This window comes from Cervus canadensis, chromosome 1 (genome assembly GCF_019320065.1).
Source record: "Cervus canadensis isolate Bull #8, Minnesota chromosome 1, ASM1932006v1, whole genome shotgun sequence".
NCBI lineage: Eukaryota > Metazoa > Chordata > Mammalia > Artiodactyla > Cervidae > Cervus > Cervus canadensis.
The window spans coordinates 50,771,544-50,788,019 of NC_057386.1; the positions used below are offsets into that span (position 1 = coordinate 50,771,544).

The 16,476-nt window shown below is 53.0% G+C and overlaps 1 protein-coding gene across 1 annotated transcript; it reads left to right on the forward strand.

The window, feature by feature from the left end:
• Nucleotides 1-166: 166 nt before the first annotated feature.
• On the forward strand, nucleotides 167-5,500 carry SUPT4H1 (SPT4 homolog, DSIF elongation factor subunit). Its single transcript, XM_043483033.1, has 5 exons — nucleotides 167-283; nucleotides 699-805; nucleotides 3,668-3,723; nucleotides 4,008-4,061; nucleotides 4,491-5,500. The coding sequence occupies exons 1-5, from the start codon at nucleotides 215-217 to the stop codon at nucleotides 4,556-4,558; spliced, it is 354 nt and encodes a 117-aa protein (XP_043338968.1). The 5' UTR covers nucleotides 167-214; the 3' UTR covers nucleotides 4,559-5,500.
• The last annotated feature ends 10,976 nt before the right edge of the window (nucleotides 5,501-16,476 follow it).

The window sequence follows — 16,476 nt, forward strand, 5'->3', positions numbered from 1 at the left end:
CAGTCTCGCCCCCGCGCCGACCCAGGTGCCTCTCGGCTGGCCCCGCCTCCTGGCGGGAGAAACCATATCAAAGGCGGGGGGCGGGGCGGGGCCGCCGCGCCGGAAGGGGAAGTCTGAGGCAGAGGAAGTGCAGGCATTCTGGGTAATTTTTACTATTTATCCGTAGGGAGAGGTGATTGTGGTTCATTCCTTCGCTGCTCTTCGGTGCGAGAGGATGGCTTTGGAGACGGTGCCGAAGGATCTGCGGCATCTGCGGGCGTGTCTGCTGTGTTCGCTGGTCAAGGTGTCTGTCGGGGACCTGGTTGTACGGGCTCACGGGAGACCAAGCTGGGGGAAAGAGGGTGGAATAGATCTGGGGGGAACAGTGAAAAAGAAAGTCGGATCCAGGACTCGGGGCGGTGGCAGAGTGTGGGAAGGAGCAGGAAGCCATCGTTTACTTCAGCAGGGACACTGCTAGGTTGTGAAGCCGTGGGCGGGGGGCTCTCACATGCCTTTGCAACTTCAGCTTTCAGCAGAGGCATAACTACAACAAGAAAAGGGGTGTGAGAGTGGAACTTAGGAAAGGAGCTGTAGGAATGGTGGGTGGGGGACATGATGAGACAGCCAACATAGGGAGCTTTGTGCTTCACTAAGTAGAAGTATGGAAAGGCTGTTTTTTCTTTTGGCTCACCTTTCTCCTTTTTTTTTCCTCTCCCAAGACTATAGACCAGTTTGAATATGATGGCTGTGACAATTGTGATGCATACCTTCAGATGAAGGGTAACCGAGAGATGGTATATGACTGCACCAGCTCTTCTTTTGATGGGTGAGCCCTTTGGATTGCTACATTCATTCTTTATATTACCCCAACCCCACCAAGTAAATTTGGACAGACTCTTGAGACTCTAATATGAGTTGGTCTCACTTATTTTGAGACACACTAGTGCTGTGCTGTCCAGTACGTTTTGAACATACTGGGTTAAGGGGACTATATTACTGAAGTTAATTTACTTTTTGTCGTTACTCCTTTAACATGGCTATAGAAAATTTAAAAATGAATTGTGTGGCTTTCATTATATTTTCACTGGACAGTTCTTCACTAGACTATTAGGGAATTTCTGGTAGGGATTGTATTTGTCTCGTGCACCATCACCTGGCATAGGGCCTTAATACATGTTTATTAAATGCAGGAGGATCATTTTTGAAAATGAAGGGTAAATTTTGGCTCCAAAGCTGATACCTTTAGATGTGTCTAAGAGGACCTATGAGAAAAGTTTTCACTTAGTGAGATTGTCAGTGGAGGCAGGGGAATGAGAGAAACCTAAGTTGGATGGGTCTCGGTTTTCTTTCCCCAAGGGAGGAGCCAGGAGGCAGTATTCTTTGGCCGTTACGTTGGTACTATTAAGTTTCTTTTGGTCTCTAGGCCAATGAACAGTTTATACATAAACTGGGCCCAAACCAGTGCTTGCTAAAACTACTTCAAGGTGGGCCCACTTCATTCTTCTTTGTTTTCCTTTAAGGGAGAGTGAAGGATTGGGCAGAGAAGATGTTTCATGGAACCTTTACTTTGTACATGTGTACACATGCATGTACACGTTCAGATACTCCAGTTCTTTCCTTCGTTTGTTAGCACATCTCATTTCTCCTTCGCCCAGCCCCTGGCAACCACCATTTAACTTTCCTGTGAGTTTGATTACTCTAGGTACTTCATATAAGTGGAATCATACAATATTTGTCCTTTTGTGATTTGCTTATTTCATGCAGCATAATGTCTTCAAGGTTTATCCACATTGTAGCATGTGTCAGAATTTCCTTTTTAAGTGTAATGTTATCTTTTTCTATGTATATACCAAATCTGCATCTATCGATGGACACTTAGATTGCTTCTACTTTTTGGCTGTTAGGAATAATGCTGCCATGAATATGGGTTTACAAATACCTCTTTGAGTCCCTGCTTTCTTTCACTTCTTTGGGGATATATATCCAGAAGTAGAGTTGCTGGATTATTCTATGTTTAACATTTTGAGAAGCTGCCATACTGTTTTCTGTAGCAGCATGATTTTACATTCCCACCAGCAGAGTACAAGGGTTCCAGTTTCTCCACATCTTTGTCAGCACTTGTTGCTTTGTTTTTTGTTTTTGGTAATAGGTATCCTATTGGGTGTGATGTGGTTATCTTATTGTGGCTTTGATTTGCATTTCCTTAATGATTAGTGAAATTGAGCATCTTTTCATATCTTTATTGGCCATTTGTATATCTTCTTTGGTAAAACGTCTCTTTAAGTTTTTTGCCCATTTTTGAATCAGGGTTTTGGTCTTTTGTTATTGAGTTGTAAGAGTTATTTATGTATTTTGGTGCATATTAGGATTTAAACAGTGAGTATATCGAAGGCTAACGAAGATTAGAGGAGGACTTGATGAAGTCAGCCAGAAGTGGAGGAGATAGCATATGAATCAGGCTCTTAATAAAGGAAAGAAGTGTAGGATTTTTGAGGAGGCCAAGATGAGAAAAAGGAAGAAAAAGCATTCTAAACAAAGGGATTGACTTGAGCAAAGGAATGGATGGGTAAAGCAGGGTATGTTTGGAGAATGGTGGGGATTCTGATTAGATTAAATCATCAGATTGGATTAACAGGCACTGTGAGGCTGGAAGGATAGATTTTGAAGGACAGAAGGCCAGAGGAAAATACACATTTGGTCATGAGAGCAGCCTGTGTGCATGCCTACCCCAGATTGGCCTGCCAGGCCAGAGTGGGCCTTATCCTACTTGCCACCTCTAGAGGTGAGGTCAGTTCCGCTCGAAGCATATGACTGTGAATATAGGATTTGGCTGGGGAGGGAGGCTTCCTAAGTAAGAATCCAAGATGGTTAGCAAGAGAAGGAGGAGTGGATACTGAAGAGGCAGTCAGCAGATATCAGTGCTCTGTGCAGGTCTGTCCCAGGAGGCAGTCAGTAAATATCTGATTGAATGGGGGGATGACAGAAATGACCTCTGTAGCTTCTGAAAGCACCTGAAGCTTACCTGTCATGCTCAGTAGCAGGCTTCTGGCCCTTTCTGTGGCCTGTGCTCTGGGTTTACAGCTACCCTGGGAGGAATGATTAGGATAGTAAGGAGAGCTAGTGTTTATTTAGCATCTACTCTGTGCTAGGGCTCTTTCAGGTATTAGCTCACCCTTTTAATTTCATCTTAAGTTCTGAGGGAGCTCTTCATATGCAAGTCAGGCTGGACAGCTCATTAGAGACAGAGCTTGATTAAATCTAACTTGTTTCTACTAAGGGGACCCACTGTTTAGACTCAACCTCCCCTTTGCCCTAGGCCCCAGCCTTCAGTGGTCGTGCTGGTTGTAATCAGCCATCTACCTTGAAAGCTGTCCCACTCCCCAGGGCATCAGTCTTTTCGGGGGGCGGGTGATGACTGACCTGTGACTGGGGGCCGGGGACGTAAACCCAAGGACTGTCAGTACTAGCTCTGAGTCAGTCCCTTGCCAGCACTAGAACTCTGCAGAGTTTTCCGTGCTTCCTAGTAGAAACTCACGTCTTGGCTTTTCCCGAGGTTTCCTCTCCCAGAACTGTTGTGCTGGCTGGGAGCAGAGTAAAGTGGGGGTGGGGCTGGGGGTGGGCGGTGCCCTCAATCTCACTCTCTAGTGGAGGTGGCTCAGGCTGACTCTTGTTTCTTTTCCTTTCCTAGAATCATCGCGATGATGAGTCCAGAGGACAGCTGGGTCTCCAAGTGGCAGCGAGTCAGTAAGTGTCTCCCTTTGTCTTTATCCTGGCCTAGATGTATTGTCAGGGGTGGGGGGGTGGGGTGGGGAGCCTTCAATCAGCAGGTAAGTGGCCCCAGAGTGAGAAAGATGGGTCAGAGGAAAGCCACAAAAAGTATCCTATGCCCTGTCACTTAAAACTTGTAGCCAAAGGAAGCGATTGCTGTTCTCTTAGAGTTCCAGCATTTCTTTCATTTTTAGCTTAAGATTGTGTTTGGGCTTTCGTCGTAACTCACACTTAACCACAGTCTCTTTCTTCTCTTTCAGGTAACTTTAAGCCAGGCGTGTATGCAGTGTCCGTCACTGGTCGCCTGCCCCAAGGTAGTAATAATTACAGTAACAGCCCATGTTCATTTATTGTGCCAGGCTCTATGGAGGTTTCTCATGTGAATTAATGCCAGTGCTCACGGCTCTGTGAGGGAACCAAAACTTCAGAGATGTTAAATAACTTGACCAAGGTCACTCAATTAGTAAGGAGCCAGAATTTCCACCCAGGCATCCTGGCTCCAGAACCCTTGCTTTTGACAGCTGCGGTGTGGTCTTCCCGACCTTACTAAGTCATTGACAAGCACATGCCTGAGTCCTCAAGGGGGTGACATGCCAGCCATGCAGTTCTCCTGATGAGCAGTCCAGAAATTCCAGTTTGCCTAGAGTGTACCATCCCCTCTCCTCCCCACATGGGAGCCAGGGGACACTTCTTGTCTTCTGGAGTCTTCTCCCTTCACAGAGCTGTTTCTCTTCCCACTGCAGGAATTGTACGGGAGCTGAAGAGTCGAGGCGTGGCCTACAAGTCCAGAGATACGGCCATAAAGACCTAGGAAGGCGCACGGCTGCCAGCATCTTGGCTCCTCGTCTCTGCCGCTGCTTGTTTTCTGTCGTGGAGCTAAATGGGCAGAACTTAAAACACATCCTGCCCTCCGATACTAGACTCAGCCGACTGTCACCAGATCAGCCCAGTGTGTCCTTGGGCCATTTTTACCCTCTTTGGACGACTGTGGGGGTGGGTAGAGACTGAATTCAGTGGGGAGTAGGATGCTAGTTTTCCTACCTTCAGCCCAGGGCTGCACCCTTGCTCACAGGCAGGACTCTGGGTCAGATGCCAATAAACATGAAGCCCTAGGAATGTTCTTAAGCCCACACTGAAGCCTTCCCTCCCTCTTCCCCTTAGGTGGGCGCAGTAAGAACGCACTGCCCAGTCGGCATCTTCCCAGAGCAGCAGAGCTCTCTGCTCTTCGTGATCCACCTCTGAGCCTCCGGGGTTGTAGCCTTTCGAATGTGCTTCCTGGGGTCTCAGAAGGTCTGCTGTCCCGAGTCTAGGCAACCGTATCAGCCCGGCAGTCCTGGTGTCTGGTGGTTGCAGCCTTCTGCCCTCTAGACCTGGCACAGCAGGTATCCCTTGAAATCCTGAGGGCAGATAATACCTGTGTGAGTATTAGTGGCCCTTGACCGTGTTTAATACCTTTTTTCCCTTCTTTGTTCAGTTCTTCCTATACTCTAGGCCCACCAGTGGCACCCTTGACCTCCCCCTACCCACCTTCCCTACGTTCCCCTAACTGGAGACCCTCAGGTTACTGTTGGGTCCTGCTCTGGTTAGTTCCGGCCTCCCCAGGAGGGGGCCTCTCCTTTTCTCTCTGGCCTAGTAGGGGTTCTTGAGTCATGTCATGTTACTGGCCAAGGTGAATTATTTGTTTTAGAATTAAATATTTATCATACATTCTCATCTATTTAAATTTCTGCAATAAATCCTGTTAGTGTCCCCATTTTTGTTGTTATTGTTGTTATTTATTTGGCTTCTCCAAGTCTTAGTTGTGACATGTGGAATCTAGTTCCCTGACCAGGGTTTGAACCTAGGCCTGCTGCGTTGAGAGCATGAAGTCGTAGCCACAGGTCCACCAGGGAAGCCCCAGGGTCCTCATTTTTATTTCCCTGCGTTTCTTGCTCCCCATCTGTTCAGAACGAAAGTGATTTCATTTACTTCAGGATTTTTGTGATTATGAAAATAAAGTGATGTGAAAATTCTGTAACTTCAGTTTTATAAAAGGTAAAACATTCACTCTTTTATTAGCCATTCTTAAATATACATACAACATGTGTGAAAGTCTCTCAGTTGTGTTGACTCTGCAACCCCATGGACTAGCCTGCCAGGAGCCTCTGTCCATGGAATTCTCCAGGCAAGAACACTGGAGTGGATAGCCATTCCCTTCTCCAGGGGATCTTCCCGACCCAGGGATCAAACCCAGGTCTCCTGCATTGCAGGTGGAATCTTGACTATCTGAGCTGTATACAGACAACCAAAAATAGTGGGGAAGTGAGGACTGGCAGGCCCGCCGAGCTCTGACTCGGAGCCGAGGTGCCTGCGCTGGGGCTGTGTGTGTCTCGGCCACCTGGTGTTGCTAGTGAGTCAGTGTCTCAGGTTACCTGTGACCTGGAGTGTGTGGGAAGGTGGGGACGTGCTGCCTCTCCAGTGACCCTCTGCATACAGGCCCAGGGAAGGAAGCTGGGACCGTCCAGGCTGCTCACGTCACTGCCAAGTCCTCTTCAAACTGGAACCATTTTCTCTGATGCCTTCGAGCTCAGGGAGTGTTCTGTTAACTCCAACCCCAACTGAGTTTTTAAAGGACTTCCCCAGCCCAGCAAGCTGACCGGGCTCCAGGGGTAGTGGTTTCTGTTGTTCAGTTTCAGTCTGAAAGGGGACCTTGGGAAGCAGCCCCACCAGGCTGGAGCTGACACGTCCTGCAGGGAAGAAGTGGGTTTTACCAAGAGTGCCCAGGCCATGCAGCCAACGCCCAACTTTCACTGGCGTTCTCAGAAAGTCCCTTGGAAATCCCCCGGCCGCCGTCCTGCGTGTCTGACCCGGACGTGGCTGCTCTGTGAGAATGGAAACAGTTGTGGGGAGGGGGGGCGAGGAGCTGTGCACAAATAACCGCACTCACGCTGCCTCAGCCCCATACCAGAGGGGCCCTAACTGTCAGCTCCACAGGAAGCCAGAGACACGGGCGCTGGTGGCTGTGGGGGAGGGCCGGCCCGTCACGGTGACCGGATTTCACAGACTCAGGGTGCTGGCAGCCTCTTCCTGGGAGCTGCCTCTGAACCTACCTTCTGGCTTTCTCTGGTCCTGGAACCCACCCGGCAGCCCAGACAGGCGAGAAGGCGCTGGAGTCCCATCCCCTGTCAGGAACCTGAAAAAGTGGGAATCCTGACCCGGGGATGGAACCCGGGTCTCCTGCACTGCAGGCGATTTGGGCTTCCCTGGGGGCTCAGATGGTAAAGAATCCGCCTGCAACGCAGGAGACATGGGTTCGATCCCGGGGTCAGGAAGATCCCCTGGAGAAGAGAATGGCTTACCCACTCCAGTATTCTTGCCTGGAGAATTCCATGGACAGAGGAGCCTGGCGGGCTACAGTTCATGGGGGAACAAAGAGTGGGTCTCCCCAAAATGGAGGGGTTGACTGACGGTGCATGCAGCTTCCAGCCCAAAGCAGGGATAGGTAGCTGATAGAACAAGGGTCAGCAGACTCTGGTCTTGGAGGGAGCAGTTTCCCTAAGAGTGATGGGATGGACTGGCGCGGGCCTAAATTCAAACTGTTCTCTTCAGGTTTGGGCACTGAGGCCTCACTCCTCTGGCCTGGTCATTACCTTCATATTCCCAGCCTGTCTGTGACCGGCAATTCTGTCCTCAAGTCCCTTCCATGACACCTGGTTCATGCGTGTGTGTGTGTGTGTGTGTGTGTGTAAAAGAGTCAGGTAGAAAATGTTTAAGAACAGCTTAACATCTCACTCTGTCTGGCACTCTGGTTCATATTTAGAATTCGTAAAGTCTTTCATTTAAGCAGCATTTTAGGGACTTCCCTGCTGGGGCAGTGCTTAAGAATCCACCTGCCAATCCAGGGGACATGGGTTTGATCCCTGGTCCAAGAAAATCCCACTGGCCTCGGGGCAAGTAAGCGCGTGTACCACAACTGCTGAGGCTGTGCACCCAGAGCTGCTGCAATGAGAGAAGCCGCCACAGTGAAAAGTCTGAGCGCCTCAATGAAGAGTAGCCCCCCACTCACCACTACTAGACAAAGCTTGCACACAGCAACAAAGACCAAGAACAGCCAAAAAAAGAAATACCCACTCCTCCCAAAATACCCCCCAAAACAAAAAAATAGCATTTTACAAGTTGACAAAAGGGCTTTCACATCCACTGTTATTTGACCCCCGACAAAACCCCCTGTGTCGTGGTTAACATCCTGAGGGAACGATGAAGAGACTGAGGCTCTAAGAAGTAAAGTGCCTGGGCCACGATTAAGCGGTGGAGCCTTAGCTCGAGAAATGCATTGCCTACGCCCGGTTTAGGGCTGCGTTCTGACACGGTTCACCCCAAACACAGCAGCTTTGCTCCCTTCATGATTTTTCCACAGAAACAGCAAGTTACATGTCCCCGCACATGGAGCCGCCACAACCACCCTACTCTCACTACCTACATCTCTAGTCTTCAAGTCTAAAATTGGCCAGAGAGGGGGAGGACGTGTGGGGAGAATGGCCCAGGGAGGAGATGCTTGGGGGTTACAGAAGGATCCCCGAGTGGATCATTGGGAAACTGGTCCAGGCCTCCAGTTCCCGCCTGGCTGCATCCTCTGTTCCATCCATCAGCTCTCAGGTATCTGCTGCCCTCTGTCAGACCCTCTCCAGCCTCCCCTGCCTTTTTTTCTGCTGGCCACCACCCTCCATCTGCGCCCTCCCACTGAACCAGGGGCAATGTCGCTGCCTCCCAGCCCTGCTGCCTCCACCACCCACTAGCCCTGACCTTTCTAAGTCACTTGACTTCTCCAAAAGAAGTTTCCTCTTTATAAAATGCAGTTGACAAAACCCTGGTGTTAGGTGACAAGACAATGGTTACTTGTGAAAGGCGGGGTTGGAGAAGGGCACAGGGGCCCCTGAGGTGCTGGTTACAGTCTGTGTTTTGATCTAGATGCTAGGTACACAGGTCGATTCACTTTCTGGAAATTTCCCGAGTTATGTACTCACCGTTTGTTCACTTTTCTGTTTGTAAGTTATAATTGAAATACTTAAAGATGAATCGGCACTTCTTATTTTAGGATAGTTTTGAGAATCAAATGTAAGCATTCAGGTAAGAGCAATTTGAGAGCTGTAAACTACTAAGTCTATACATGGGACTTCCATGTAAAGTTGTCCTCCTCTAGATAAATTCTAAGTTATGAATGTCATCACTCTAACCTTCTTGGGCAATAGATCTTCAAGTGTATCTATCATTCACAAATATATCAAAACTGCAACATTTTCCTTCAAGTACCATGGCTTTTTATCTTACTCTCTTTGTTCTTTCATTTTTTATGACCTACTTTGTGTTTTTTTAAAATATGTACTTCCTTTCTATTTGGATCTGAGATTGTGAATGTCATTTAACCTCTACTTGGCTTTGATCATTTGTTATAAGACCTCCATTTTTGTATCATGTGGTGAAATGATTCCAGGACTAATTAATTTTCTACCTCTTGGATTCATGTCAGCCTGTCAGATGTAACTTTTGCTGCTCATGAATGGCTGGCCCCTTCAGGTTTTTTTAAAAAATTATTTATTTATTGGCTGCTCTGGATCTTCATTGCTGTGTGCGGGCTTCCTCTAGGTGCGGCAAGCAGAGGCTCCTCTTGGCTGGGGGTGCAGGCTTCTCATTGCGGTGGCTTTTCTCATGGAGCACAGGCTCCAGAGCGCGGGCTCAGTACTTGTGGTGCTTGGGCTTAGTTGCTCCAAGGCACGTAGGATCCTCCTGGACCAGGGATTGAACCCATGTCTCCTGCATTGGCAGGAGGATTCTTAACCACCGGATCGCTCAGGAAGTCCTCACTCTCGTTCGAACTAGGAGAACAGATAGCCACGCTGATAAAAATCGCTGCTGTGTGAGCCAGTAAGACTTGGACTGAGGACGAAAGCACACGGACCTTGGACTCAGAGGCCTTCACCACTGGGAGGTGGAGGTCCAGAGCATTGGGGCGGGGGAGAGAGTGAAGGCAGGCCATGCAGAGAATACGCAGGCTGGGAGAGTCACGACAGGCCTCGCTGTGTGGGCATGGAGACGGAGCCCCGGAGTCAGGGGTCAGGCTGCCCTCAAGAGGGGTCACTACGCCTTTGTATGTCCTCCACTGCCTGACTGAGCACCTTTCACCTATAGACACTGGTGTTTTTCTTTGCTTTGAGATTTCAGGAAGCAGGGACTGAGTGCAGAGAAAACGCTGCCCTGGGCTGCTGGCACCGCAATGCCAGAACCTCTGAGCATACGACAGAAACCATCTCCCCTCTAGACCTAGGCATTCCTAGTCTCACTACTGCCCACTGTGGAGAGGACGGCAGGCCTTACAGGGGCGTGGACACAGGACTTGAAGCCCGGACTTTCCTTAGGGGGGTCATCCCACAGCAGAGGGAGGCCTGTTAGAAGTCAGGGAGCCAGAAGGCCGCTTCGAGACCTTGTGCGGCTTCCTGACTGCTTCCTCTCCTTCCTCTGCACTGAGTCTTGTGCTCCAGAGAGAACTGGGTGTGGGGGAGATAAGGAACAGCTTTGGACACCAGGGTGGGGAGACCCCAGCTTCCTAAGCAAAATGGAGTCCTCATCCCTTCTTCCCCAAACCCAGCCACTGCCGCCTTTTCGACCCCTCCCCTGAGCCCGGAAAATACCTGAAAGGAAGTGGGTGCTCTGGGCCACTAGGCGGAAGAGGGGGTTTAACTGTCACCTGGTCCCCTGGGGCTTGAGTGGCAGAAGGCAGAGAGGAAAATGCAAATCTGTGCTTGGGAGAGAGGGAGAGAGAAGAAGTCCATGGGGAGGATGACGCTGGCCGCCGGGGCTCAGCCTTCCTCCTGGGCTTGATGGTCCTCCTGCGGGGCCTGAGGCCAGGGAGTGATCACAGGCCCGGGGAGAAGCCAGCAGCTGCCCCCACCCACCCTGGGCAGGCAGCCACGCGGTGGCACTGGCACTTTCTCTGGGCATCTGAGTAGACTCACTTCCTCAGCCCTGCACCCTGGGGGAGCAGGGGAGGGGGGTGGGGTCTGGAACCCCTAGAGCCAGGCCAGCGGTGAGGAGCTAGAGGGGGTCCAGGTGGGCGTTGATACGCCTGCTTACGGAACCTGGGAGAACCTACTGCGTCTGCAGCAGGGGGGGCCTAAGCTCAGACTGGAAAGACCACCCGCCCCCACCCTGCCCGCCCCGGCCTCCGCACCTCTCCTTCCCCTACCAGAGGCCAGAACTGGGGACCACGTGGTGTCCCAGCCCAGGGTTCTTCACAGCCACTGGGAGGCGAAGAGGAGAAGGGAGAAGCGGCCTTTGGGCCAGAGCTTCCACAGTCATAATTTGTTCTGTCAGGATGACAATTACTCGGTTCAAAGACTTGGCCACCTGCATGATCGCCTTTGCTCGTCAGTACCATCCCGTGGGGCATTATCTCCCTTTCCCAGATGAGAAAACTGAGTTTCAGGGAGCATCGTTTGCCCAAGGTCCGTGGCCAGGCAAGGCTGTGGGGTGGGGTGGGGTTCAGCGCAGCTGTCCTCACGGGGTCTCTTCGGTTCCTCCGCGGCAGATGGGGACCGGGGCACAAAACTGGGGCAGGGGTGAGGGCTAGTTCTTCCTTTTGCCCCCTTGAGCCCCAGACTGCAGGTGCGGGTCTGCTGACTGCAGCACCAAGGTCTCTGGGGACCAGGCGTCCGCTTCACTCCCGGACTCACTGGCCCGTGGACCCTTCCTGGAGGGCCTGGGCCCCCCGCCCCCCGGCCCTGTCCCTGCTCCCCGTTTGGCCCCAGGACTCTCCCCAGCACCCCTTCCCCCCACAGCTGCAACCCCAGGACACAGCGGCCCGCGCCCCATTGGCCGGCCTGGGAGCATTTGCCCTTATTTGGCCAGGCTGCTCCAGGCCGCCTCCACCCCCAGCCCAGCCCCCGCAGGCCCGTCTCTCTCACTTCGTCTTTTTGAGGTTTGGCTCTGGGGCCCTGGCGGGCGTCGCTTCAAACGCACTTTCTGGTTGAGTCACTTTTTTAACGGCTCCAGGGCTGTGAGCTGTCGCGGCGGTGGCCGGCGGCTGCAGAAGCAGCTCCCGGCCTTGGTGGCCACCGCCCCCCACCCGACTGCTTTAACGGGTTCCGAGGGAAGAAGCCGGGTGGCCCCTTGCTGTTGACCACTTGGGGACCCACTTAGACCCCTCTGTTCCCCCCACTCCTGAGCCTGGGGGCCTGGGAAGTCTGCCCTGGGTTCCTCTCTCTGCTTTTTTTCCAACCCTCTTCTCCGGCTGGGCTGGTGAGGAGGGAGGCAGGCTGCCTCTCCCTGTCCTGTTTCGTGTCCACGCTGAAGTCCGCCTGGTCCCCTGGGGGATACTTGAACAGAGTTCCTTAGGGAAACAGAAATGAGTTGCCGGCTGCTGGCTGATTTTCAGGAAGGTGAAACTTAACCTCGCTAAGCTTCCGGTTCCTCATCTCTGAGATGAGGATACTATCATTTACATCACTGGGTCAGCATGATGATCAAATGAGGTTTTATAAAGTTCTTGGCTGCCGTCCTTCCCCCACCGCCCTGCCAGCTCAGTGTGCACACCGTGGAGGTGAATGAAGACACAGCCCAGGGCGGTTCATGGAGCAGTCCCCATAAAGCTCTCGGCTCTTTCCGCCCCCTCACCTTCTGCTTCTCCAGCTGCCCCCCTGGGCTGTGAGGAGGGCTGCAGAGGGCAGGATGTGGGCAGGAGGGAACAGACAGGCGGAGGGGACCCCCAGCCCCCTGCCCCTGTTCTCAGCCACGAGGAGGGGTGGATTCAGCCCCAGCTGCCTTCCCAGCCACGGCCGTCTCTGAGCTGTGGGAGGTCTGCCTGTGAACTCAGTGGGGAAATCCATGGGCAGGCCCTGGAACCCAGGCCTGCTGTTTCTTCCTCCAAGGGCCTTGGGGCCCCTTGCTCTTGGGGACTTCCTAGAGTACACACAGGTCCTTGGGTCAACCTCTTCTTCAATTTTATAGACAAAGGAACAAAGGCTGGGGGCTGGGGGCCAGATTCAGGAACGGGTCCAAAGTTACACTGTGAATAGCCCCAGGGTGGGGACTGGACTCCTGGTCTCCCATCTCCCAGGTTTACCCTCTCTTCCATGGTCCTGATGTTGGGGGTAGGCAGTTAGCCTGATGAGAGACCATAGTGGGTTCCAGGCAGGGATGAGCTGACCAGCCCCACTCTAGGGACACACACACACACACACACACACACAGAGTTTATATGTAGCAGTTAAAACTGGAGCCCGTGCAGATCTGCAGTTAAACCAGGCACCTTCGTACCTATGTGTGCAGGGAGCCAGGAAGCTGTTTTCTCCCTGTCCTTCCTGTGTCCCTAGGGGATCCCGGTGGAGGATGTGTCTGGTTCCATGGGCACTCCCACGGCAGTGGTCAGGGTGTCCTTCTTCCTCACACCCACACCCCCTTTCCTACCCAGCCCACCCTGCCTCTTCCTGGACGATGCGGACAAAACCCTGAACCTGGCCCTGTGTTGCTTTGTGACCTCAGGCCGCCTTTGGCCTGTCTCTGGCCTTGCAGCTCCGTTTCCTCACTCAGGACAGTTTGCTGCCTGATCCTGACCTCGTCCCGGAACGGAGCTGGCCTCCCAGGGTTCACCGCAGCCGCCCCTCACAGAGCAGCGTGGGAGGGCATGAGGTTAAACTTAGAGGGTGTCTGGGCCCTGCAGGCAAGGCCAAGGGCAGAGGGTGCCCACCCTCCTTGTCTGAAGGCTGCTCTGTACTCCTGGCGCCCCTTCCCGTTCCCCCAGGCTCTGGGCTGAGACACCGGCCTTCTTAGGTGCTGCAGCGTCCTTGGGGACCTAGCCTGTCAGCTTCTCGGAGGGCTTCCTTCTTTCAGCCCCTGCTTCCCTTGGCAGCCCCCGCCTCAGGGAGTGTGACATCCTAACATTTGGGGCTACAATCGCCCTTAGCCCCATTGTGCAGCACCGGGGGCTCAATCTCCCTCCTTTGTGGCCAGGCCCGTCCCCCAGCCTCGCCTGAGGGAGGGCGGGCCGCTCTCCCCTGACTTCCTGTTTGTGCAGCGGGCCCCGTGGCTTCTGTCTTGTTGTCTCTGCACCAGGCAGGTTATCTGGGCTGCCATCTTTGCCTCCCTGCTGAGTGAGGGCCCTGGGACCATGCAGCTGGAGAGGAGGCTTGGTTTTCTGCTGTACTTTCCTGTGCAGACAAGACCCTCAGATTTCTCCCACCCTTGGGGTCCGTTCTCCCTTGCAGGTGTTACGCCTTCAAAAGGCCGTTTGCTCTCCGTTTCTCCTTGCCTGGTCAACTGCTCCCTTTTATCTCCTCCCCTTCCAAATCCTCTTCCATCCGTGCTCACTTCCTCCGGGAAGCCTTCTCCTACGGGCCCCAGCCACTTTAGCATCTGTCCGTCCAGCCCCATGGGCCCCTCAGCTCCACTCAGGACTGACATGCTCTTGTTGCTGCCGTTTTGTAAGATGTTGGCATGTGTGAAGGCACGTGTGTGTGTCCCCCCCCCACCCCGCAGATTCAGCGCTTGCTCAAGCAAGAGTCCTGTGTCCCCATTAGGCCTGAAGCCTTGCGCCTGCTTTAGGTACAAGCTGCTCGCTCACCATGACACGTGGAGCTCCCACACCCTGCATGTGTATATGTCCTATCTCTCAGACTGGGGAGCCCTGAAGACAGGGCTATGTCCTTTTCTCCTCGGGTTCACCTTTACCTGCCTGCAGCCTCAGCCCGGCACACAAAACAGACTGTCCCCAAGGTCAGCAAGGTCGGGTGGCGCTGGAGATTGTGAGCCTCGTGCCCTCCAGGAGGCCAGGCCCAGACCCAACAGCCTCAGGGCCCTGCCCTGGTGGAAAGGTTGTTCCCACTTTGTTTCTGATGTCAGCTGCCCTATCCCTACTCCTTCTTAGCTTGGTCCCGACTCCTTTTCCCCTCTTGCTGCCTCTGAGTGGGTTCCAGGAGCGTCAGAAATGGGAAGGACCGTGGAGGACACTTTCTAGCAGAGTCTAAGTGAGCCCAGGCTACCCACTGAGTGCCTGGCTGAGCCCAGACCTGCCAGTCACCATGGGGTGGAATTGGAAGGATTGACTCAAACTCCTCTCTCCTTCACAAAGAGAGGCCCCCTGTCTCGGCCACCTCCTCACTCAGCCACAGGCCATCAGCAAGGCTGTTTTCTCTCATCCTGGGGAGCTCTGGAGGCAGGAGTGAGAGTTGCTCCTTTCTTAAGGGTGCCAGTGTCCTGAAGCTACTCCCACCTCCGCCTAGTCACCCTCCCAAGCACAGGCCTCAGATTCCCAAGTGAGCCTCCCCGGGTTTTTCTAGGGAGCAGGTTGTGTCCAGGAGTGTACAGGGGGCCTTCCTCAGAGTGTAGGCCTGAGCTGGGGTGTCACTCGCAGGGCGTCTGTGTGGATCTGTCTGTGGGCTCGCTGTGCTCTCTAGGCTAGGGACTGTGAGCCTTCTGGACTCTCCAGGCCCTGTGTGTATATGTGCATGCTTGTGTGTGTGTGTATTTGTATATGTATGTGTGTGTATTTGTATATGTATGTGTGTGTATATGTATATGTGTGTGCCTGTGTGTGTTTGTATATGCATGTGTGTATGTGTATGCATGTGTCTATCCGTGTGTGTACATATACATGTGTGTATGAGTGTGCATGTGTGTACGTGCGTGTGTGCATGCCTGCGCTGAGGCTCTTGTTGCTCAGCCATTCATTCAGGCCACACCTACGGGTTGTGCAGCACGGAGCAGGGCCTCCAGCCCAGCACTCCTGCTCGACTCACCTGGGTGGTTCTTACTGTCTCCGTGTCCTTATCTCAGACCCTGACCCTCCCTTGTCTTTGACTTTGTCTCTGGTGTCCACATTCTCTTCCTTTGAGGCCCAGCAGTGCTGGGGGAGAAGTCCAGGGTATGAAGGTCCTGACCACCCCTGCACCAGTTCCATGCGTCCTCAACCCCAGCCTCAGGATGGAACTAGGGAAAGGCCCAACCCGTCCAGAAACGGCCCAACCCTGGAAGTTCTGTGGTTGGAGAGGCTGAGCCTCCAGCTCTCTCCTTAAAAAAAAATCAGTGGTCCTTGGCCTAGAGCATTGAGGACAAACAGGGAAAGCAGCCTCTGTCGTCACAGACGGGCAGGCATCAGGGGTGCCCCCCACTCAGCTCGGGTCAGGAGAGAGGCCAGGCTGGGGTTGGGGACTGTTGAGGGACAAGCGTGTCTCTCAGAAGGAAGCTCAGGTCTGAGTTGCTGCAGGTCACACGCTGAGGGAGCCTGCGGCAGAGCTGGGCCCCAAAGCCAGGCCCCCTGGCCTCCAGCCTGTGACTCGTTAGCTGGGACGAAACACCTCTAAGGTGATGACTCTAGCGATACTTTAGACAGAAGGGGGGCGGCAAGACGCTCCTGGAGGAGGAACCCTGAAGGGTGGGAGTCCAGGAACCCAGGTTACTGCACGACTCTGATATTCTTATCCTCTTATCGCCCAGGGCAGCCACTTCCCCTCCACCCAGGGTCTGCTGCAGTGGTCTGTTAAAGGAGCACTGTCCCATTTCTGGCCAGCTCATCTTCCTCACCACTGTCCCTTCAGGCCTGCAGGTGAAGGACTGTGTTTGCCCTTCTCCGTCCTATTTATGGGCCTGGAGATGGGTAACGATTTTCCAGGTTGCCAAGCCTGAAGGAAAAGATGCAAGACAGTTTTCTCCCCTGCTGCCTCCCTGGCAGGCCAGTCCTCTTTTAGGCCTTTGAATCTGAGA